The 25,678-nt window shown below is 35.5% G+C and overlaps 1 protein-coding gene across 6 annotated transcripts in view; it reads left to right on the top strand.

Moving 5' to 3' along the window:
• The first annotated feature begins 359 nt into the window (after positions 1–359).
• LOC149794695 (galactocerebrosidase-like) overlaps positions 360–25,678 on the top strand; it is a 72,944-nt gene continuing 47,625 nt past the window's right edge. The window contains exons 1-8 of one of the 6 annotated variants that reach the window (XM_089964302.1): positions 360–672; positions 2,742–2,925; positions 5,946–6,014; positions 6,583–6,646; positions 10,167–10,255; positions 14,734–14,901; positions 18,464–18,502; positions 20,059–20,201. In XM_089964302.1, coding sequence (XP_089820428.1) covers positions 2,773–2,925; positions 5,946–6,014; positions 6,583–6,646; positions 10,167–10,255; positions 14,734–14,901; positions 18,464–18,502; positions 20,059–20,201 — 725 coding nt within the window. In that variant the 5' untranslated portion in view covers positions 360–672; positions 2,742–2,772. Of the gene's footprint in view, positions 799–2,741; positions 2,926–5,945; positions 6,015–6,582; positions 6,647–10,166; positions 10,256–14,733; positions 14,902–18,463; positions 18,503–20,058; positions 20,202–25,678 lie in introns of all 6 variants that reach the window. The other 5 variants (XM_089964303.1, XM_089964307.1, XM_089964306.1 and 2 more) reach the window with 5 other exon arrangements.

The following is a 25,678-nucleotide window of genomic DNA, read 5'->3' on the forward strand; positions in this document are numbered from 1 at the left end:
ACCGGTATTTCTGGACTGAGCTTCTTTTTTTTTTTAAACCCGAGCCTATTCCGTACCGGGCTTTTTTGACTCGATATCATCCACTATGCATATCAGCAGCTTATGTGGCACAGTCACACGAACACCCTTACAACATTCACGATGTAGAATCCAATAATCTTTTATTACATGATTTATAGATGAAATCGTACTGAAGAAAAGCACTCAAACCTTAACATTCCCATGAACTTTAAATCACTGTACTCTCATACAACTTGCTGACACGGTGAAAGGGTTTGAGACTATAATCCTATCACGAAAACACCAACCGACTGTTAAACGATTTTTTATTGGCTACAACATAAAAGCAACTCCAAGTACTGTTTACAAAGAGTCCTTGAAGTTGTTGTCCCAGACTGTGATCTAACCTGTGTAGCGATCGGATTCCACGAGCAAATTTGCCTGGTTCTCGCCCTATAATGTAGCTCACCGCGATGATTATCAGAGTATATTTTTCTTGAGCGGCTACCATTCTATTAACCGGCACGAAATCGATATCGCTAATGCAGTGTAGTATCATGTGATGAGGAAGAGTGTTTATGTTACACCTCCTGCATGGCGAACTGAATAGTTGTTACATTAACAAGAATCAGTCCAGTAAGAGATAAAAAGGGCACACTAATTTACGTGAATGTAGGTTTAGTATGTTTTATTTAGCATAATTCTGTGCATAGTTGCTGACTGCAGATTCTTTCGGTACAACTTTATTTATACAATAAAACATCCAAGCTTGAGCACCGATGCTCGTAGTCCTACAAGGTAAGACATAGCACATGTTGTTTTTGTTTTAATGCTATGACCACAACATAAATATCAACGTCATGGTCTTACATGTAGGACTACGAGGCTCGTATCGTTACTTACAACTTTTAATTTATTTTAATTTTGAGCATGGTAGCTGACTGCAGATTATTTCGGTACAACTTGATATATACAAGAAAACATCCAAGCTTGAACACCGAGGGTCGTCCTCTGATAAATCTTTTACTCGAAAGTTCAGTTCTTTATCAGCATGCCCTTTTAATGATTATTTTGCAGATTTATAGATATCAGTATCAGTTTAAAAGTTCTATAAAAATTTTAAAACAGTATGTCATGACTACAAGATTATTTCAGCTATACATTTTATGTTAGTTGCCTTATTTGGCCTTGATCTTGATATTTAGGAGTCCATCATATGTTTTATATTTTTCATGTTCAATCACTACCCAAATATGGTAATCAATTTTTTCATACAGTTTTTAATATTTGAATATATAAAACTAAATGTATTCAAATTAAGTGAATTTAAGACAAGGCAGTATCCAAGGTGGTCAGGCCACCACCTAGGGAAGGCAGGGATGGACAACACTGGTACAGTCTGGCTTGTTGGAAAAAAAGAATATAATTTGCCTGAGGAACTTTGATCACACTATTCAAATGTGTAAATGTATTTTCAAGATGTTGACATACCTGCCATAACACTGCGCAATCGAAGTCAGATCACCACTGTCCTGCATTAAAATAAGATTCTAATTTTAATCAAATTGAAGTACAATGTGTCATGCTAAAAATATGATTTTGTACTCCCAAACCCCCGACACGGTTGTTTTGAGAAAACACAATTTTCAGTAATCTTCAGAATTAGAACCTCCCCAACCCTATCAAAAAACCACAACTTCAGTATATGTCAATTACATATAGCATGTATAAACGATATACAGTCATGATTGGAGCTGATGTAAAACTATCCTTTGGTCAGTTTCAATAGCAGCAATTAAGGGCAAAGAGGTCAGGTATAAATCACCATTTCACATATTACTTAATTGCCTGACAGTAACTAATGAGATGTGTTTGAAGGCTGCATTGGGTGAGCCCATTGTGCTGATTGGCTTATTTATGATCTGGAATTGGAACAACCCATTATTGGTAAATCAGATATGCTAAATGTGTTATTACATATTATTCCTTTTGAATGAGAATGTTTAAGCCATATGTATTATACTTTTGTCAAGTTTGTTAACAGCAGAAACTTTATTTGAAGTCAGATTTTACCGCATACATAGAATTATTTTAATTGCTGGAATAGAGGTCAAGTGTAATTCATTTTTTTCTTTTAAGTCAATCTAGGAAGTAATTAGTTATCAGCAAAGCCCAACAAAAATAAATTTCAGAACTCTTGGTTGACAGAGTTTTAGTTTGTGAGCACGCAGGACCAAAAAGAAATGGGGGGGGGGGCTATTAGTTCTTAGCAAATACGACAAGACATCAACACACCTTAACTCGGTTATGACCAGAATTCACTAAGAGAATCCAGCAGAGAAGTTAGACCATCCAGTCCATAGTGAGTGTACTGACGAACACAAATGAAACTTGCATTACCTTTGAACCCTATTGAATTTATATTCAAATTGTAGCTGTTGCAATGTTGTGTAACAATACTAGAAAAGGAAATTTTGGGCATGTGGAAATTGTTGTATGGGCTTATGGAATTCATTCATGTGTGGTGAGTTTATTTAAGTCACCAGCCCAGGGACTGTGTCAAAAAATATTTTTTTTAGAACTGGTACCACATTTTTGGGGGATGTAGGTGGTGGTGAGATTTATTCAAGCACACAATACGTAATCTGCTGTTTATAGTTTTTATCTTAAATTCTAATAGATTAGATCCAAATGCGTTTTATGTTATAAACCATGTATTTCCCATTCTGGTTTTATTCCAGCAGCATAGATTTTGAAAACAGGAAAAACACAATGTCAGCCAAAAGAGTTAACAAGTACTTCATCCTGAGTACTTATGTTTTTGCACTGATGAGGATGACCTCATCACAAGATGTCTATGTTTTTGATGACACATCTGGACTTGGCAGAACATTTGATGGCATTGGTGCATTAAGTGGAGGAGGGGTAAGATTGTTTGCATGTTATTTTCATGCATTTTAAAAAGAATTGCAATTTTTTAGATTTCAGAGTCTAACTTATAAGAGGGATATATTTCTATTGACAGATTTTGAGTAGAAAAATAACAGATTTCTTTGGTGGGTCATATCCAGTATTCCATTTAACATTTACTTCTTTTATCCAAACTTACTCTTTTTTAGATTTGACTAGAGTACAGTTTAGAGACTTACAGTCTCTTATTTACAATGGCTATTATTTAGGTGTCAGATGTTTGTGTTAAAGTTCCTATTAATGCTTCTTACTTAACAGTTGGTTTGTAGCATCTCTGTGAATGTTTGGAAGATTTCAGATTTCTCTCAGCCTTAATTTGGATTTAATCACGGATAATTTTGATCACATTTACATAACATTTTAATCTATTGACCAGCATTCAGTTTATTGAATTATGACATTTGCAGATTTTATAAACTACCTTAAAGTGCAAGGAAGAAGATAAGTTTTGTACTTCAAAAAATGTGGTTGATTTGTTTGTTATCTATCATATGGTTTATTCCATCTTAAAACCAGGTTTCATTGTTCTCCATGTTTGAAGTGGTTGGGGATGTGTCAGTGTATAAAATTTTCATTGAGTTCATGTTTCCTACAATTTTTAAGAACCAACATAAAATGATTCATCAGTAAAGAAATTGTGAAGACTTTCCACGGCTCCTTTCATCTCTCTTTTACTATACATACTTGGAAGAGTCCAGCTGCAAATTGCACTTACCCAGATCTATGCTGACACAATGTGCTAGCAGATTTTGGCCTATGTAGATTTTTATTAGTAACCAGTAGAACAAATAACATAAACCATGTGTTGCCAGTTTCCCACAATTATTTTTCCTATGTGCCTTAAATCATCACCCTTTGTGCATACGGCTTTTCTTTAGCAGATGTTCACCTACCTTCATGTTCATGCTAGAAATGGCCAAGGTAGCAAAAGATGTTCAAAACTAAGTTGGCAATGAATTTACATTTTAAAACTATGTAACATTTAATGTTTGCAGTAGTCAGCAGTGTTAAGTGTTTTTTTAATTATACATCTGTTAGTGTAACATATTTTCGATGTTAAAGCCACCCCTATGGCAAGGAAGACCTAATTTATTTTGGGTTTAAAAGAATAAATCTATGGAATTACACAATTTGTCCTTTAATTAATAATTTATTAATTTGAAAAGAAAAGTAGTTTAGAAAACAAAGATATTTACTATTATAACTGCTGGTAGATAACAAGTGTACCCTAAATTTAAATGGGAGCAGGATATGTAATGGAGACCCCTCTGGTGGCCTTAATAATTAGAGCATCTGTGTCGGATGCAGGAGGTCGTGGGTTAAAAGTCCAGGCAGAGTCATACTAAAGACTTATAAAAATGGTACCAGCAGCTGCTTTGCTTGGTGCTCAACATTAAAAGGTTAGTGTTAGGACTGCTTGGCCTGGTGTCAGGATGATGTGACTGGGTGTGACATCATGCCATATTGCTAGACATCACAATAAACTGTCACACAGCAGACATTGTAGCAATATGACTAAAATTGTTAAAGCTATGGTAAAAATCCAAAACACACATAATGGAAGATTCCCTGGTGCAGCTGGTTTCAGGTTAACCATATATTCAAGTATATTAATGTTTTCATGAGTTGCATGAGCAGATGATAAAACGTTTATTGCGATAATGTACATGTCCAAGAAAAATAGGACAATTCAGGCAACAAAGTTATTGTGTTAATGCAACTAAGATTATGTCTCTTTTTAACACTATTTGTTCATTATGTACCGCTGTTTCTTATGTCCCTCTAAAATGTCATGTGTCCTCCAATCTGGAAGGTGAGTGATACATTGTCCCCTGCCTTTGCATCCTATGTGGAACACTGTAGACCCTAGTCTACCAACATATTATTCAGTTGCGGAGCAGGGTCTATGTTTGTAGTTGGACTTCACTTATTTGCAAGCATAAACGGCAGCACAGTCTGTAAGTAATAGCAACTCTTTGTAGATAGTCACACACAACCTTAGTTTATGAACATAAATAAGCCCATCTTAACCATTCACACATTAAATGGAAACAAACTATAGTTGAAAATGAAATCCAGAAATGTTCTGCAGAACGAATTTTTTTTCACAGAGCTGCAAATAGAACTATATGTGCCAGTGACTGACATGCCCCAAAGGTCTTTCAGACTGACCTATTTGTTTGAAAAAATTTGAAGAAGATTAAGTCTAGTGTGTCACCTTGATTCAATGAAGACTGACAAATTGTTGCGTGTTGCAAAAAAAAACTACATGTGTAATGTAACTTTTAGGAAGTTGAATGAAACACAAACAGCACCCATGGACCAATAGTTGATCTTATCATAAATATTTGAGTATATTTGACAGTTTCATGCAATGTTAACTTCCCAATTATTATGTCTATTTTTTCTGTAAATTCTTCATTGGCTATTGATCAAATAGTATAGGTTTAAAGATCAAATAAACATAAGTTAATGCCAGAGGACAGTTTGACACTTCAGTTGGCTCACAGCTTTGTCATACAACCAAGTGATTTGTTGCCTTAGTCCACAGTGTGCTAAGCAAGACATGTATGTGATGCCATATTTTATGTCTGGTATTATGATACCATGAAAGTAATTAGGTGGGATCAGCATTGTCCTACGCATGTCAGTGATAATTATGGAAAAATGTCCAGCAGGTGTTACCTTAAAATTTATAGCAAGCTTTATAATCCAATTTACCAGTCCCAGGCATCTGAGACATTGGATATGTCGTCCACTGTCAAAGAGTCATGTTACTTTGTATATGGATGGATCATGCTGTGTAGATTGCTAATTGGCTGCAAGCTTGGGGTCATATGCAGCAGTTGGCTGCAATTGTTAAAGCAAGTAAAATGATGTCTTAGCAATAAAATAATCTATATCTCATATGGAAAAAAAATCATCTTTTTTATTTTTATTTTTTTAAATCTAATTTTTTAATATTTCTTGACTAGGCTACGTCAAAGCTATTGCCAGGCTACCCAGAACAGCAGCGAAATGAAATCCTGGATTATCTCTTTAAGGTAAGAGAAAAGGTTCAGATTGGTGCATTAAAACTTTTCTTTAATGAACATTACTTTTACGTATTCTTTGATGTCCACATTGGACCTCAGGATTCACTTAAAGAGAATACATCATTATGACAGATGCTTCATTACATTGACAATTCTTATAGATCGAAATTGTTTGTTGTGGGGAATGAATACTGTACACGGTTTGTGAAGCCTAGTAGCTAGATTGTATTCCATCAGATATCTGGTCTTACACTGTGTTTATATTTATGTTGACAAGGAGTCAGTGATATGTATGATTTCTTTGGCTATTTTTATTAAATTATTGCTAGAAACCTTCAGATTTTTTCCTATATCATTCTAATGCACTTTGTTGGTAATAGTAAAATAATCTTAACAGCATACCAGTATTTCCTTTTACCCTCGTTGGTGCATCAGAGAGCCCCAGATTTTTAATTTGGCCCCAGCTCTGACACCTACGTTTGTTGTTTACTCCAAGGGGATTTTGACTCAATCTTGCACACCTAGAGGAAACACTAAATACTACATCTCTTTTCAATGTTGTACTCTTCTGTTTCAGCCCAACTTTGGGGCTGCACTGCAGATATTGAAAGTGGAGATAGGAGGAGGTTCACAAAGCGGAAGTATGTTGTTTTGTGGTAGATGCAGAATTTCAGTGCTTTAATTGAACAAAATATATTCTGTGATGCGATAAAACTTCTTGGATGCATTAAAAGATATAAATTCTCTTTTGGTATCTGATCAACTGACAGGCACGATAATTTTCCATTTAGAGCTGCAATTCCAAAACAAGGGGTTCTGGTTTCATGCACTAAAGTAAAATGAGAATTACCACAAGAGTTACTTCCCTTTCCAGTCTATCAATATAGTCCAAAATACACACAAGATTATGACCCAGACCAAGGTTCTGTTGCAAAAAGTGAAAATCAAGGTTAGGGTTTGGCTTTATTTGCAATTAAGGACACAGAATGAGTTTATTTTGGAATTAATTTAGATTAGGCATTCTGCACATTCTTATCCCAAAAAGGGCCCATTTATTATCCAGTATTTAGCAATGAACGTTTCAGAGATTGGGAAATATTGCTACCTCGTGTCATGTTGTGTTTGAACCTTGCCCTTTAAATAACACAATATTGTGATATATTATACTCAAATCTCAAACACAGTGTAGAAATATTGTAGTATAACATTTGACTGATATATGATTCACCTGCAGTGCAAAACTTACCAATTTAATAACCATTGGTCTCCCCTAATGTGTCTAATAGACAATTTCCAAAATAATTTCTTTGGGCAATAACCCAGCAACCTCTGAGCCTTTTTCTTTTCAGTAACAACAACTCTGCATACAACTGATATCATTACACTAGGGGAATCATACATGCCACTTTCATATCAGTTCACTTAAATCTAACCTTTTGATTACGAAAGCTATTAACAATGAATATCATCATATATGTTTATATTTCATTGCAAATAATTTGTATCTTTTTGATGAGCTTTTAGTGATTTATTATTTAGCAGTTGCAACAACAGTTTGGTTTTTAGTCACTAGAAGGTTAAAAAAAAGGTGGGTTAGGGCACATTAGATTTGGAGTCATTGTGCTAATCTCCAAGAGAGAAAAACATAAAATTCCATCTTAATTTGCAATGAGTAAACAAAATTTAAATTTAATAAAAGCCCTTTCTTTTCTGTTATCTTGAATAATGGATAGAGAATGCGCATTGCGTGTGTAATTCACCAGCCACTGAGTTAGACAAATACATCACAAACAGCACTAAACGTAAATGTGAAAAATAAAATTATTTATTACTGAATTAATCAACTGGTCACTTGTTCATCAACTGGTCACTTGCACAAAATATAAAATGATTTCTATTAAATAAAGTCTCAAATCTAGCCAACAACACAGTCACTATTGATTTGTCAAGAATATCAGCCCTTGCATAATCCGGGGTACCAGTTTATACCCAAAATCAATAGAAGAGTCAGGTAGGGAGTGCAACTCTTTGTATTATGACAGTCTTTGATTCTGTGTAAAGCTATGCAAGATTGACATGTTCATTTGACCTTTAACCAAAATAGTCATGAGGACCGACACCAATTAAAAAATTAATACTGATTTGAATTCATTTTATCTTGTGCACACCACCCAGCATTCATCATTCACGCACACTACTAATGCTTTTCCTTCATTGGATTAGGCCCTATTTACTGGATTAGGCCCTGTTTACTGGATTAGGCCCTGTTTACTGGATTAGGCCTTAGTACCATCTTTACTAGCTAATAGATCATGTTTAACTGCAAACAACATTAACCCTGATCTGACATTGCATAATGCACCAGTAGATCATTATCTGTGTTGTTTGTTCTACTGATTACACCTAACAAGCTGCATAGACCTAGATCTGCCATTGCAGTACGTGTTGGCAGATCTGGGTATGTGCAGTTCACATTAGGACTTGACTTATAAATCAAGTTTATATAGTATCTCTTTTGAACAAAAGGCTAAATGGACCAGTCATTATTGTCAGAGTATAACTTTCACAAAAATGTTCGGTGGAAATTTCTGTTAGTATATATTATTTCTTGCCCAATGAACAGTTACATATGCACAATGCTCAGTACATTGAAATGTTTACAAGACAAGGCAAAGAGTGGCTGTAAGTGATTGAATTTTTGTTAGATTGTGTAAAATGTACCCTCTAACAACAATAACAAAACTTAGTCATTGCATCCTGTAAGCAGAAGTACTTTGTAATGTTAAACTCTGAAGTTCAAGAAGAAATAACATTGTTTTCTCTCTTGTTTGTATGAATAATTGTATATTCATATGACTTTGGTGGTGGTAGAATGAAGGACAATGAGCATGGTTACAAATTCAGTGAGTTTTTGATACTTGTTCATATTTTGTTTTGAGCCTGCCTTGGCAGACATTCAATAGAGCTTATACTTTGGCATCTTTGTGAATGTTCATTTATCCATCTTTATATTCATTCACACCCCATTGATCTCAGTGCTGACATTATTTATGTAGCTTTTTTATGTATCTTACTGTTGATCACAGAGTCATGTTACTTGGTATATGGGTGTATCTTTATGTGTATAACATTTTACCAAATGCTCTGGCACAAGCTCAAGACAAGGATAGTTTCTTATTTTAAAAAAAATACTTTGGCATTTACTTTGAATTGTGTATTATCAAGTCAGTAGATTAAGAAAAGCTAATGAAGCTTATCCCCAAGGTCTACAGGAATGTTGGGCCTGGGCTATCATGTTTTGAATTCAGGTAGCCTAGGGGCTACCAAAATGCTGGGCCAGGACTACTGTACATGTGGAGTTACGGTAGTCTGGGATCATCCAGAATGCTGGGCCAGGACTACTGTACATGTAGAGTTAAGGTAGTCTGGGATCATCCAGAATGCTGGGCCAGGACTACTGTACGTGTGGAGTTAAGGTAGTCTGGGATCATCCAGAATGCTGGGCCAGGACTACTGTACATGTGGAGTTAAGGTAGTCTGGGATCATCCAGAATGCTGGGCCAGGACTACTGTACATGTGGAGTTAAGGTAGTCTGGGATCATCCAGAATGCTGGGCCAGGACTACTGTACATGTGGAGTTAAGGTAGCCTGGTATCATCCAGAATATTGGGCCTAAATATCATATGCTAAATTCAGGTAGTCTGTCAGAATACTGTATGATATCTTAACTTGTTTTACATTAGTTTCAAAATACTAACATACAAAATAGTTTACAAATGAGAGAAATGGTTAATTAATTGAGCAAGTTTATGGGGAAGTCTTTAGACAAAATGTTTTTTTAATATAAAAATGCCTTTTCTAGACTACTGACTTTTAAGCTGAGTTGTTAGATTTTGAAATTTGTTAAATCTGCAAACTAATTTACTTCCACAGAATCATACAGATTTACGTTTGTTAATGCAATGTTTGCATTTCATTTTCAATAGTAAACTGGATATAGAGTCGGGTCTTTTGTATGAACTTTAAGTAACTGCTGTAAGGCTGGTAACTTAATGATTTATACTTTAGTTCATATTGCTGTTGTGTGCAAACTAATCACAGTGTCAGTTTATCTCTAATATTCATGACTGTAATGACTTTCATATCTACCTCTATTTCAGTTGGTAGTGAGGCCACCCACATTTACTATGATGGTGACGAGAACTATGAGAGAGGGTATGAATGGTGGTTAATGGTGGAAGCCAAGAAGGTTATTACTTTAGCCCTTTGCCCTTGTTTTGGGCCATTTTTTTAATTTTAAGTAGCGGAGTTATTATTCTAAGTTACTTTGTTGCCATTTGATAATCAAAAGCAATAATATTACAGATACACAAATGTATAACTTTTTTTCTACATCTGGTAAAAACATTTAGAGTCAATTTAAATATAAAAATAAAAATCAAGGTCAGCAAATCATTTTATGATTGTATAGTGTGCATACATTTAATCTTGTCCAGGAATATACGGATTGAATACATATTACTGTGAGATATTGTGAATGCTGCTGAATACGTATTATCTTATTTGAGTTGTGATATGTACTGAATACACATTACACCTCTCCATCAATAACTCCTGCCTGAACCATTGTATAATATGGAGCCCATTTCTTCTTCATCTAGAATATACCAAAATGTATAGCCCTAATTTGTTGAACAAGAAGAAAATTGCGATGTAAATTGGAGAATGAAACCTTGGTATATCGCTAGTTTTATTGTCAAACCTGGCAGTTAGTGTCTGAAATTTGATTAAATATCTCAGAAAGCCATAACTTTTCATTAAAGTTTTGTATTTTGTTAATTTTTTTCTTTTAAAAAAAAAGTTTTCATTTACACTTTAAGTAACGATGTGTGTGGCGAAACATTGATCAATTAAAATGTTAGTAGTATTTTCTAGTGGCACTACTTTAGGAAATAAATTCCCATATGTACTTGCTTATGAGTCCAATTACAAAATGTATTGATCCAGATCTGCCATTGCATAATGTGCCGACAGGTCTGGGTGTGTGCAATTTGCTAGGAGTAGTCAGAACAAACAAAATAGACCCTGATCAGTAAGTGCACTATGCTACAGCAGATCAGGATCTTTGTTGTTTGTCGTTTGTTTTTAGATAAATGTGAGTATATACGGTAGCAATTGTCAAGTGAAATTTTTGTTTCAGTTTTATCTCCTGGATAGGTTTCAGTGTGGTCATCATGAAAATGGGATGTGCCCTTTTGTACTCCAATGTGAAAAGTGTCAATAGACCATCATAGCAATACCCATGAATGTTTCCATGAGGACAGACTGTCTTGATCTCCAAATTACAGAAGTGTTGGTTGCATTGTTTCAATCAATAAAAAGTTTACCTGCAATATATATTATCAAATTAATAAGTCTTTTGTATCAAATCAAGCAAAGGGGACAGAATAAAAAAGTAAAACTTAATGCAAATCCAGGGATGGTCCTGGCTTTTAAAAAGTTGTCGGCAAAAAATTCTCCAACCTCAATATTTTGTCGCCAGTTTTCAAAAACAGTCACCAGAGCAAGTAGTGAATATTTTTCCAAGTCTATTAACGTAATAGGCAATGAAAATTGAAAAAGATGGGATAATTTTTACTTTATTGAGAACAAGCAATACAGCCATAATGTTACAAAATAATTCATTACATGACTGTTTTGCACTACTTCCATGGTCTTTGCATCCCGCATCACCATTAGTGCATAGGTATGACTGTTATCACCTGAAATAAATGCATTATCAAAAATGTAAAATATCTACTTTCCTGATATCTACAGTCTATCTCTCATTTTTTTAAATAGAAACATCAGGTATGAAGCAAATCTATATTATGTATATTATTTTCCAAATAACAGTTTTGTAAGGAACTTTAGTTAATGACATTTTAATACTTAAACCCTATGATCGTACTTTGCAATGTAAGATAACTGACGTATAATGCGACCATCGATTTCATGGCATTCAGGAATTAAATGCTACCCCCACTTTGTGGCTAGCCTGACAAAGTACATTGCCATCAACCAGGAGTTCAGAAATTTATTTTTGCTGTACTTTACACGCTTTGCTTGTAGTGAATTGCTTCCTAAATCCCAAGAATGATCACTCAATGCTGTAGATTTTTTTCTTGACAAGCAAACTAGGAAATCCATTCCCACAAATGAAACTTACATGAGTCGACACCTGGCATTAATGTACCGTGTATATAAGCATTAATTACCATCATTAAATTAAAAGAAGAAACATACAGAGCATATCTGTCCCGAAAACACTAATTTGGAATAAATATGTTGTTTAGTAAACAGTGTTATATGCATATATGAGTTAACAATAAGGAAATAAGGTGGGATAAAAAGTGGGAAATAGTTATCACATGTATGGTAATTTGAACTGTTAACATAAATTCACACCCATTTTAGGCATTGGTAGTTATAACAAAAAAGAGCATTGTTTATTTGTCAATCAATTGCTAATGCTTTCACTCGGTGTAGAACAGGAGGTTTCTTTGAAGTATGTCAAAGAGGCTTGAGTCTAACCTTTAGCTGTTGTGCAGTTTGAGCATAGCTGACCAGAATATGAAATGGGGGGGGGGATAATGCACTCCACATGGAGAAATGGCATGTCCTTTGAAAATTTCATGTGTATTGGACCTGAAAAATTGGTGTATATTTAGTGAAAACAATGCTTAAATAATGCCGCAAAAACCTTCCTGATGGTAGGTCCCAATCTGTGTGTATTCTGATTCAATCTCCCAACTTGGTTTTTGAAACGATTTATTTTTTGCATGACAAGCTTGAATAACTGTATGATATTAACTAAATTTATTCAACGACTATTTGAATTCTTTGGAAATCTTTCTGTACATATGAAACTTCAACACAGAAGGAGCTTTTTCTTTGGAACGTATTCGGATTTCTTAGAACTATTGGAATTGAAAGGACATTCAGAAAATAGGAATTCATTGACCATGCTATAAGTTAATTTAATTCTTTCACTCCTGTATTCTGAGAAATTATTTTCAATTATGCAAAACTTGTTTTGTTATTTCTTGTTGCGTTGTTTAAGTCTCTGGAGTTGTAACACGGGATTGATGGCAAAAGTTAAAGATCAATGAGCAAAATTAACTTACCCTGCCTGGAGTTGTTTGGTGACACACTCCTTCAAAATATCACAACCAATTGTAAATGAATTGACGACTTGTGCCTTGATTCATATATCACAGAACATCTGCTTTAACTTTGTATCAGTTCTTACCCATGAATACACGAGTTTCCAGCTGTGGAGAAATTTTCAGGAACTTTTGACCCGTTCATCATGATGTGATGTTGAACTTGAAGCATTACTACCATCACTACATGTAGATGATGTTGGACTGCCAGTTATAACATCAGGTTCAGTGACTGTCTTGTCTGATGAATTTGCACTAAATCCAAATGCTGTTAATTTTGTTAACTTACTCTTAGGATGAGACGATGAACATGCAGCAGTAAACTTTTGTTCACCCACGATAAAGTTGCACTGTTGACAGTATATAATTCTGATTAAGACTTTTTCCATTTGCTTTGTATTTATACACAACAATCGGTACTTCAAAGGTAATCAGATTTCCCTGAAGTCTCAGCAAGACTATTTTATTGGTAGATTTAAAAAAAAAAAAACCCAGATGGATTATCCATCATTCAATTAATTGTAGCTGTTTCTGTTCACGTCTTCAGAGGTATGTATAGTCTGGTAGCATGACTGAGTGTATCACAGCATATAGTTCTCAGGCCAGATGTCAACATAAGCGGATTATGATGTAACAATGCACTGTAAAGATGGGTTTATCAATACGAACAAAGGATTTGATTATGTAACAGATTCCATTGCATTGTGCATCCAAGTTTGTGACTTCGTCTCGTGGTCCCTTTGAATGTCTCCACTCCAAATCCATGATTGTATGTACAAATTAAAAGCCAAAAAGGTTGTTGCCCAAAAAATCGCCAGATGGTATATTTTGTTGCCAATAAGGAAAAAATAATCGCAATTTGCGACATTGGCAAAGCTCAGGACAATCCCTGCAAATCATACCTGTGTAAGAGCTAGCAGCCATGGTAGTGTGTTAAGTCAACTCGTTTCAGTTGACTAACATTAATGAGTGGTTTGTCATACTAACTTGAAGATGTGATCAACAATAGCAAAAAAATAAAATTTTTATTAAAAATGCATTCTACATACATACAAGGTTTAGTATGATAGACAGGGATCATTATGGAAAAGTGAGTTCCATGGTTAGTGAACTTAAAATTCCGACATTGTAGCTATCAGATATCCACTCAAGGATGAGCAGAAATTTTAAGATCACTTGTAAAGAAATCACAGCATCAGTATTATACTGATATGACAGTTTTTAATAATTAACACTGAAGTTCCCAAGAAGGGTCTATAGCACTGTACTTAATCAGTAACGCTGAAGTTCCCAAGAAGGGTCTATAGCACTGTACTTAATCAGTAACACTGAAGTCCCCAAGAAGGGTCTTTACTACTGAATCACTAACACCGAAGTTCCCAAGAATGTTATATATCAGTGCACTAAATCAGTTCCCAAGAAGGTTATATTCATTGTACCTAATCAAATAATACTGAAGTTCCCTCAGAGTTTCTTAGCAAGTGCTGTTAACCAATAACATATTATTTTCTAATACATTCAGAGGAATCCTGACATCAAACTGTATGGTCTGCCATGGGTAATGTCCGGATGGGTTGGAAATGGTACTTCTAAATCACCATATACTTATCCAGACAGAACGGCAACCTACATTGTCAAGTGGATTTTAGCAGCCAAGAAGTATTACAATCTTACCATTGATTATATTGGGGTGAGTATCTCTACTAAACAGATTGCATTTGTTATTTTTTTTTAAACTATCATGACAAGAAAGGTAACATACGGTGAATCTATTTGTATTTGGTATAAAATGTATTTGCCTTTTCTGGCAGTTAAGTCATAAAAATGACTTTTATGATAAGGTCTTTGTTCAATAACTTAAGGACTATTTAATTAGTCTTTATATATTTGAATGGAGAAAAAAAATTGTCAATAGTTATGTTTATTTTATTAACTTGTACTCACTTGTATCGTCAATAGTTATGTTTATTTTATTAACTTGTACTCACTTGTATCGTCAATAGTTATGTTTATTTTATTAACTTGTACTCACTTGTATCGTCAATAGTTATGTGCATTTTATTAACTTGTACTCACTTGTATCGTCAATAGTTATGTGCATTTTATTAACTTGTACTCACTTGTATCGTCAATAGTTATGTGCATTTTATTTATAACCTGTACTCAGTTAGGCAACTTACTGTTTTATAATAATAGCAAAGGACGTATCTAAATTATTTATTAAACAAAAATACCAAGAATAAAACCAATCCTTTCATCCCTTAATTGCACTGAACCAGCAACTTATGATTCCAGACTTGCAATTATGAGGCATGATTATCATGCCTTTGTTACAGGCACCTTTGTTAGGCCTTTTTTATTTACCAGTTATTAACAACATGTGATTATCATGCTTTTGTTGCTATGTTCTTTTGTTATCTAAATGACCACCATCATTTATCGGGCTTCAGCATGTCAGGTGATGTAAAGATATAACTGAACTAATTTTCATAGACTTTCACAGATCAAACACTATTAACCAGTTAAACATTATAACCAAGGAATGTTATGACAAAGCCTTTGAAATACTTAATAATTAGGGATTATTTGGCCAGGGAAATTAAACTGTCATTTTAAACAAGAAAACATTGTATCCAAGGAAGTCTTGACACTAAACACTTAAGGTTGTCTGCCCGCATAGGTTGCAGTCATAGTGATCTTCCCTGGATTCAGTGATTGGTGCAAAATCCTGTGAATATACACTACTTCTACTCTAGGCATGTAGCATGCTGTCTCCTTGCCAACCAAATTTAAATATTTAGGGAAGATATTCAGCATTAGAGCAGGTTGAAGGAATTTCTCTTCTCAGAGAAATATACTCCATCTATATTTTTTACTTTTTCTTGCTCCTTCCTTTCAAAGGTAAAGTAATTCAGTCTGTTGTAGAATTACAGTTTTATCATAAACATACACATAGGTGCCCTTGTTTGCTTATATGCATAGGTCACCAGTGGATCTTCATGATTTCGGATATTGGTAATGCATTTAATAGCTTTATTTTGTTTTGCAGGTAATTTTTGTGGCATACAAAAGTCATGGTTGCATCTGTTCTTTCTATAGATAATTTATAGTCATACCATCCCTAGAACGACTGCCGTACAGGCCCATACTTGTAACTTTTGACAATATAATGTAGTAGTCCAGTAATGTCCTCTCTATGAATTCATAGGGCAGGACACATGGCTAGATACACCAGTATAATATTGTCTGTTCTATTTATAATTTTACATTTTTAGACTGCAGGCAGGACTAAGTACAAACTGGAAAGGCTTGGATAGGATGTCTGTCAAGTGTGTGTTGCTACTTCAAAAATGTCATATATACAGGCTTGTCTGAATGTTTGTAGCTTTTTTAGTACTGTAAGTAAGCACAATCAAAACAGAAAGAGAAAGTGTAGAAGGCACAGCTGCAGAGACAGAGGAGATATTTTTGGAATGGAAACGTACACTTACCCTCCAGCAAGAAGGCTTTCCATTTTGAATGCATATGAGGGAAGGGGGAGAATTTTCTCATAAAGATGTGAACATGAACACATTTCTCTGCATAAAGCATCAGTACTCCAAATTTCCTATCTTGGCTTGTTGAACAAAAGAATTTAGCTTCAATCTTAATAAAAGGATACTGTTCCACAATCTCTGACACACTGCGTCATCATAGTAATGAGGATATAGGATGAAACAAGGACCACTCTAAATTTGATTTCACATGCCAAAAGGCATTAGCTCCATGCCACTAGTGGAAAGTCTCATGAATTTTTACCTGGCTGAAGAAGGCATTGTTTGAACAGCCCTTGAGGGCTTCATTGGTTCACCTCTTGTATAAGACCTGTATTCTACTTGAATTCGCTACAGCAGGTGGAATCATTAAAATGCATGCTTTGTTGGGGTGGTTCATTGTTCCTTAAGACAGCCCCTTCTTTCCTAAACTAGAACAGGCTCAATCTAGAAGCTGCATCAAATGCCCCAGAGAACTGGGGTGAAGGAATGTAACTCCCCTCCCCCTTATTCTCCTGAGGAATTATGATTGGGTAATTATTTGAAGAAAACTAGTTTTGGGAGCAAAATGTTTTTTTGATAATACTTAGCTGGTCATAATATAGATACAGCCTCCCAGCCTCCTTGCAGTTACATCCTACTAAGAGAGCATGCATTCTGCTTCAGTGTTAGGTAAAGTACTCACAGGATTTAGTGCCAGTCAAGGGAAGATCACTCCAACCATAGTGGGCAGACAACTTTTAGCTTTGATAGCATGCATTCTGCTCCAGTGTTAGGTAAGGTGGCGCTCTACAGATTCTTATTTTGCATAGGGTTAGGATTTTAAAGAAAAAGAATTTTCCCGGCTTTCCTCACTGGTTATACTGGTTATTTAAAAAAGACCTTGTATATCTTAGGTATAATGCAAAGAACCTTTAATTTCCTTTATTTTGGTGTATGATTGATGGGTGTACTATGGGTTATAGAGTATACAACTTGGCCTTACTTCAGATGTGCACCTTTCAAAAAAGTGCTAGCTCTACTTGGTCATTTTCACTTCCTGAACTTCAGAGGTAAATTGTATAAAAAAAGAGCGGATAACTTTTTTTACATTTTATATATTTGGTAATTCATTCATTGCACTTTCAGCAGCTGGTATTGTCTAGTCTGGCAAAATTCATTTTCCCTATTTTAATAGCTGCTATGTATAGTGTACTTTAGACTAATTCAGGCTGATTTTTTAACACAAGGGAGCAGTCATTTTAGTTAGCAGTGTGCTTAAATCATGTAAAATTTTCAAAAGCACAATATCCAAAAGAAATATCATCCACATTACATTAATGTAGCATAGAGGCATGCCAACATTCTCTCCATTGTGCATGTTTTAAATGCGAACTACTTCACCTTACATACGTCACTTTCTCAAAAAGTACGTATTATCTGGTGAGCGCCCTCTAAAGTACTCACATGATTTAGTGACAGTCAAGGGAAGATCACTCCAACCATAGTGGGCAGACAACTTTTAGCTTTTATAGTTTAAAATTGCAGCCTAGGAAGGCTGGATTTGTGAGATAGTGGTAGTTCCCGTAAGGTAATATGATTGGACAAGTATTATCAAAGGAACGTATTTTTCTCCAGAAATTTTGTTTTAAATCAAGCACTTCAATTAAATGTTTGTTGCTGTAATTTCTATGGTGCATTAAGGAAAGACTGCAATTAAAAAGTTGTATTTCTTTGCAGGAGTGGAATGAACAACAGTATAATGCCACATATTTAAAGGTAAGTTTTGTTTCTTAAATGTACTATCCTTTGCTGCCAAAAGATTTATATTTTTATTTTCACTCTGTCTCGGAGAACTTTGTTTTATGATCACTGTATGTAAGAAACCTTTGGCCTTGTTTTAATTTATTGACTTCCCAGCATTGGTCACAGATTAAGGAAATTTTACCTTGTTGAAATCGTGGGAAAGTTTTGATGTTGTACTTGAGTTTTTGATTGTTATCAATCAGTAAACCAAACAAAATTACCAGTTTGCAAAATCAAACATGAATATTTTCTGAATGTCTAAAGAAAATGTAACATATTTTTCTGTGTATGGTAATCAGCATACAGTAGATTGCCTTACACAAATTTTTAAAGTAATTTTAATGTTCTACTGTCTTTCCTATATGACAGACATTCGTTTTTAGTTGTTTTCCAATGAATCTGTAAGTCTAACATGACAGGAAGTAAACCAAATGAATCTGTTAAGTCAAACATGACAGGAAGTAAACCAAATGAATCTGTAAGTCAAACATGACAGGATGTAAACCAAATGAATCTGTAAGTCAAACATGACAGGAAGTAAACCAAATGAATCTGCAAGTCAAACATGACAGGGAGTAAACCAAATTGACCGTATAGAGCTGCATGGCTTAATTTTAGTTTTGCATTTGTCTGGACAACTAATGGTGTGACTAGTTACATGAAACATTTCAGCATAATACGTTGTAAGTTAGGCAAATACAGTTTACAGGTCTACATTTTTTAGTAGCATTAAATATTCATGGTCAATACATAATGTGTAATGGAACTTGTGTATCCTGATATATATATCATACTGGAAGTGAAATATTGATACCCAGCAATAGCAACCATCAACATTGCATCCAGAATAGTGGAATTTGTAATTTGTTTTACACCAGTTTTGTGAGTTGGGGGGGATGTCATTTTCATCAATATGGATTTAACTCATTCATTTTCAGCTTCTTTTATAAAAATGTTTCCACATCATCATAATTAATATATATGTCTTTTCTACTGGTCAGTTAGAACTATATGTGGATAAGGGAAAGTGGGAATGGCATACCAGCTCATTGGGGTAGGACTGTCAACTTCACTTGTTGATTAATGTGGTTTCAGGATCATAGATAATTATTGATTGCCTCTCAGCAACAGCATCTTGAAGAATCCTCAATGTTTCTAGTAAACATTATGTCTAAAAAGTGAAGGTTTAAAATTTTAAACAATAATCAAATATTCCACTTGAAAGAAATTGGATATATTTGTATTAAATGATCTTGATGAAAAATGCATATGCCCCAAAACAAAGGTGACAACAATATAGTGTTGACAAACAAATGTGATTATATTAAAGGTCAACACAATAATTTTTTTCACCTAAGTAGTGTCATGCAGGATATCATAACCGCTCAGCCTAATCCAGGCAATTTTGCAGTGACAGACCCTTTTGTGTTTTATGCCATTTTGCAGTTTACTGTAGTAGTGATATAATACAGTCACATTTCCTAATAGGGACTTTATTTTGTATCACTGGCAAACATTGAATGTTTCAGATATTGAGAAAGGCCTTGGACAATGCAGGACTTCAGAATGTAAGAATTGTGGCTGCTGATGACTACCAGGGAGAGTTAGTTGTGGACTTGGGAAATGATCTTTTCCTTGATACGGAGTTGGCAACAGCTATAGATGTATTTGGGTAACTTATATAGCTTTTGATTTAAATAAAACATATAATTATGACATTTACAGTTGCACTTAACATTTGCCATTTGCTTTTGGATGGAAAATACATCTGCTTTATATCAGTTGATTACTTTATTACATTATGGTGACGTAGAAGATTGATTCCATCCATAGGTCCCCAAATCCATTTCATTGCAGTTCCACAGAAGCCATTTTTCATAGACAAAAGAAATATGGTTGGACTGTTTATGACCAAAGTAGATTTGCATTTTACCAGTACTTAAATAATTTGTGTCCTTTTTTTGTACAGCTATTTTTCATTTATTGGAATCTAACTCTGTAATGTAAGATGTTTCAGCACAGTTGATAAGAAGCCTTTGTTTTAAGCTGTTTTAGTACAGTTACTAAGAAGGCTTTTGACTTAGGTCAGTTAATTTTAGTTCAGACTTTAAATCATTGAAATAAAGTTTTGCTATTTATATTTGTTTATTTTGGGGTTTTTAGCATTTGGACTTGGACATTTTTAAGCAGTGGAGGGGGATATGTGCTATGCAAACACATGCCAGTTATTCTTAGTTTGTCAGTTTTTTATGTCACAAAATGTTTGTGTCATCCTTTCATGGCTGCCTCTATTGAGATCTTTGGTTAAAGATATTTTCCAACACTTGTAGCTCATTAGTCCCTTAGTTCATTCGCTTCATATTTGTATCATCACATAATATCCTTCTCTCCGTACCGTTGCCTTAAGAGAAACCTGTAATCTCATGTTGGTGTTCAACTGATAACCATTGATTTTACAGTTATCAATGGGATTCATTGATTAATTCCAACTGTCTTGTGATGAAATGTTCTTTTTATCATTACTTTTAACAGGCTCTGGTCACTGTGTTTAAGGAACTGCATGATAAAGAATTGCAGAGCATGTCACCTGTTTTTTTATTGCTGCCAATTGAAAACACCTTTATTTAATCCACATAATCATTAAGGTAATCAAAGCAGTTTAAAGGCCAGATTGTCTACTAGATACAAGCAACAGTACTTTTGGCATTGAAGGGAAGGAAGACGGGAAAAAAAGGAAGACTACAATTCATTGTTGGTGATACTGATTCATTGGTTAGTGTTCCCCAACTTTAGGCAGCCCAATGAGCATAAGTCTGAGCATGGCCTTCAGGCCTGTAAGTCAGGCACTTTGGGTCCATGCTGGATCTGATGGAGCCAACTCTTAATACTGCTGTATCATTACTGGCTATCCCGACGTCATCAGTCCAATCGTCCCAGCAACCATTAGTTTATAAGGGGATCTTAGTGATAGATCTGTCCAGCATGATATTACTACTAAACCGGAGAATTCAAAGAGAAATTTTCAGCCAGGCCTTCAGAGCGGCTGGTACCAGTGATTGCCAGACCGACTTATATATCTTGTGGCACCTGGGCTGATCACATACCATTCACACCAGCTAACAGTGCTGGCTATGTCAGAATTTTGATTACTCACTCAAGGGAGAGCTAGTGACATTGCCAAATATGACTGGCTGGAGTCATCAGTGTCACCCCGGCAAGACTTATGCAGAGCTACAAGTGGACAAGGATCTGGCACACCATGAGTGCAGTGAGACGCTGGCAAAGCCCATCATACTCAGATCCAAGCATATTTCAAGCTTTGATTGAGGAAATCTATCAGGTGTTGGCCATTTTGGAATGCTTTCCACCCCCTACCACTACCCAGGGTTACAAAGTCAAGGTATCAGTTGATTTTGGGGAGGATGAAGAGACGCCATCTTTCTGGCTCGTTCCCCAATCAGCAAGATTAAAGAGATTAATGACTAGCTTATGGGTCGGATTGGCAACTTTCAGATGTTCTTGTTAGAAGGCCAGGTTCCAGCATTCCTCCTCTCACTGATATCAGATGCACTCCAATGTCTTCAGTATGGACCTTCTGGCTCGCGATCAGTAATTTGGCGGCCGTCCACTTTTGGCTTTATTATACTACAGAGTGGATAAGAACATGTTCCATGCCACATCTAAGCTGGTTTGGAAAATCGTGGCAACATCCTCTATGTTAGATTTGGCCTCACCAAACAGTCCAAAAGTAGTCATGCCTGGGACACTATGGCCAGGATCGCTCAGGTCCTTGACCAAACATCTCACCGCACTATGGCCAATTCCTTGACAGCTTCTGCCAATTTAGATCTAATTCGATATGACCTATGCCCACCATCAACGTTGCTTAAACCACACCATATTCTTGCTTTATGGACGACCTCGTTTAGGTCTCTGTTGCTTTTAAAGGATGCTTTGAAGAGGTTCAGAAGCAAGAATCTCAGGAACTGCCTCTCCAACTTGTTGCTGCCTCTGCATGTATTTTGGACCCAGGGTTCATAGGGGACCTTGAAAACATTGAAAAGCCTTGAAAAATTAATTTGTTCTCAAGGCCTTGAAAATTCAAAATATTGTCTCATTACCTTGAAAAGTCTGGATTTTCTTGAAACCGAAAGGAATTATTAAATAGCTTTTATTTTACAGATTAAAATATATAAAAAGGTGGGGAAAAGATCTTTCACTAAGTTTGTGGCGGAAGGGAAATTTCCACAACTGGCCACCACACAGTCATACATTTTGAACTTCTAGTTGTACAAAGCCCGGATGTAGCCGCGGTTAAATTTGAATTTTTTGTATGCTTCTAAATGGCTGGCTGCTGATTCTAACCTAGGTGGGTAGATGAAGAAAAATATAAAGTTTGGGTTATAAGATCTTTCTCAGAGAGCTTTTGGAAAATGCCAATTATGCCAGAAGGTTATTGATTTGCATGCAATGGGAGAGTGCTTTACGGTCACATGCAGCTGGAAGAAAAACACCAAGCTCTCATAATGGCAGCTAATATGGCAAAACAAGAAGCCTTCAACATGAAGTCATTTTAGATGAAAGAAGTATGTGAACAGAGATTCAGGTTTTAAAATAGTAACTGTATATAGTCTTAATTATGAAATTAGTTCGATCCGGTTCTGTATTTCGATTGAGTGGAAATAGGATAGACAATAAGTGCAATGAACATGATGAATCTAAAAATATAGGCTACGGCTTAGATGAGAGAAATTTTAATATATCTAATATGAAGTAGTTAAATATCCAGATGCTGTTTTTAAATAAGTGACAATACAAAAAACAAATATCTTTGTTACTTTTTTGTGTTATGGGGTGGGTGACGAAGAAGGCAGGTACTGAAAAAGACATTGAGACGATGTTGCTGTTATTGTTATGGGGTTTAACTCCATTTTTCAGCACACGATAGGCTATACATGGCAGCCAGTATTAATGGTGGAGGAAGAACCCAGGAAAATCCTGGAAAGAACCACTGACCCACGAGAAGCTGCTGGCAAGCTTTCTCACATACTCAACATTGGCTGAATCCGAGACTCGAACCGGCACAGACAGAGGTGAGATGGCAGTGATCCGTAACAGAGAACGCTTTAGACCACTCGGCCACTCGGGGCCCTCACTGAGACAATGACAGCTGCTGCTGATGACATTACATTGAAAGCAGAGCCCCATAGAAAAATTTCCTTTATCACGACATCAAATAGTTTGAGGAAAAGTGTTAAGGACAAAATTGCTGAACTTAGAGCTCTTTAAAACTGCTTGATGACAAGCTACAAGAACTGAAAAATTTACTCTAAAATGTTTTGGACTTTGTGAATAGTTTAGTGTAGACAAATTGAACGTAGTTCAGTGACTGTTCATTATTCCAATGTCAAGATGTAGGATATTTAGTATTATGGGAATGATATCAATGATCATAAACTTGACTTCATGTTTTTTTATATAAAACAATTTGCAAGAAATATTCCTTATATGAAGTAATAGTACGTATTAGCTTGTGTTTACATAGTTTTGTTTATGTATCCTTTAAACTTAATGTAAGAATGAACCTTGAAAAACTTTAAAAATTTTGAAAGAAATATTCTGCTGACCCTGTGGACCCTCAAAGCCCTTACCAATGTGGAGGGATCTCAGTGGCCTCAAGACAGTGACCTCAGTCAAATATACACCAATACCGATCCCAAGCAAATGCCAGGACACCATAGCCTAACCAACATAGGAGGTGGTTATACAGAGGTGGGAAGAAACAGACTTGCTTCACCTTCAAGCCTCCAAACCTTAAGCTTTTTGATGTATCCTCTCCACCCCATGTGCGGCTGACTCCTGAGTTTTTGGGCTGACTGGATCTCCCCATTCCCCAGACTGGGTGGGTGATCCAGGTCATATTGGGATGGGCTTTGGGTTTTGTTCATCCAGCTCTAGAGTTACTTCAACCAATTCAATATGGAGACGGCAGGTTCAGTCCACCTTTCTGTTCAGTGGGACAAGTATGCCGTATGCCATCAGTCTATAATGATGGCAGTGTAGCTGGACAACCTCCTTCAGAAACATATAAGTTCTATTTTACCCCAAGGCAGGAACAATCTCCTCTCTCTCTCTTTTAGATCGTATTGTTCTAGTGATAGATATGCCGAGGAAGAATCTTCTTCAGCAACCATTGTAATGACTGGTCCTTCCCTGTCTGAACTGTCCTCTTCTTCTGCATGCTCGGCTCTTATTAGGACAACCCTGCAAGACAAACAGTTGAAACCTTCGTCTGTGTACTCCTGTTGCTTATTCTCCTTACGTAATGTGTTTTAAGAGCATAGTCAAAGGAGAAAGCAAACCTTTCAGTAAATTATGTTTTTCTGAGAATACTTACCCAGTCACATTACTAAAAAAACTCTCCCAACCACTCTGCTATGCAAGCATCCTCATTAGTATCTCACTTAGCTAAAATTAGTGACACCAGGCAGTGCCGAGGGGAGGTAATGGGTAAGATTTATTACCCTTTGTCTATTGAAATAAACAAAAAATGACAATTGTCCTCTTCTAGTAATGCTGGATTAGCAAGGTAGCAGGCTAATATTCCTAACATAGTGTGATTGGGTACGTATTCTGAGAAACATAATTTTCTTTACATAATTTGCTGTCTAGCAAATTGGGGGGTCTGCCTTTTGGGGTTAATTACAATAGCTCATTAACTAATTCATTTAATGTTTGACATCATCACAACTTCACAATTTTTATTTTACTACTCCTAACGCTGGGTCAAGTCCTGGGTTGGGTCCATTAAAGTGAAATTATAATTCCACCTCATATGTTTTAATTGTTTATTTGAAATTATTTGAGAAGCTTACAGATAAGGAATAACATATTATTTATGCAAGGTTATACCTCTGAATGGAGTCAGGAAGGTGGATGCATTTAGATTAATGTTTATTATTGTTATTTTTATTATTATTAATTTTGATTTTGCTAACTGTAATTAATCAGTTCCAGTGTTTCATAAATTTTGCAGCAAAAGTACATTCCAAATTTGTAGTGAGTTTCAGTTTTATGGAGATTCTTTCAGTGTAAAATTACTGTTTGGGATTGTAATTTGTTTTGGTATTTGGAGTTTTAGTTTCCAGT

Source organism: Sinohyriopsis cumingii, chromosome 7 (assembly GCF_028554795.1).
Source record: "Sinohyriopsis cumingii isolate HCF-2022 chromosome 7, ASM2855479v2, whole genome shotgun sequence".
Classification (NCBI taxonomy): domain Eukaryota; kingdom Metazoa; phylum Mollusca; class Bivalvia; order Unionida; family Unionidae; genus Sinohyriopsis; species Sinohyriopsis cumingii.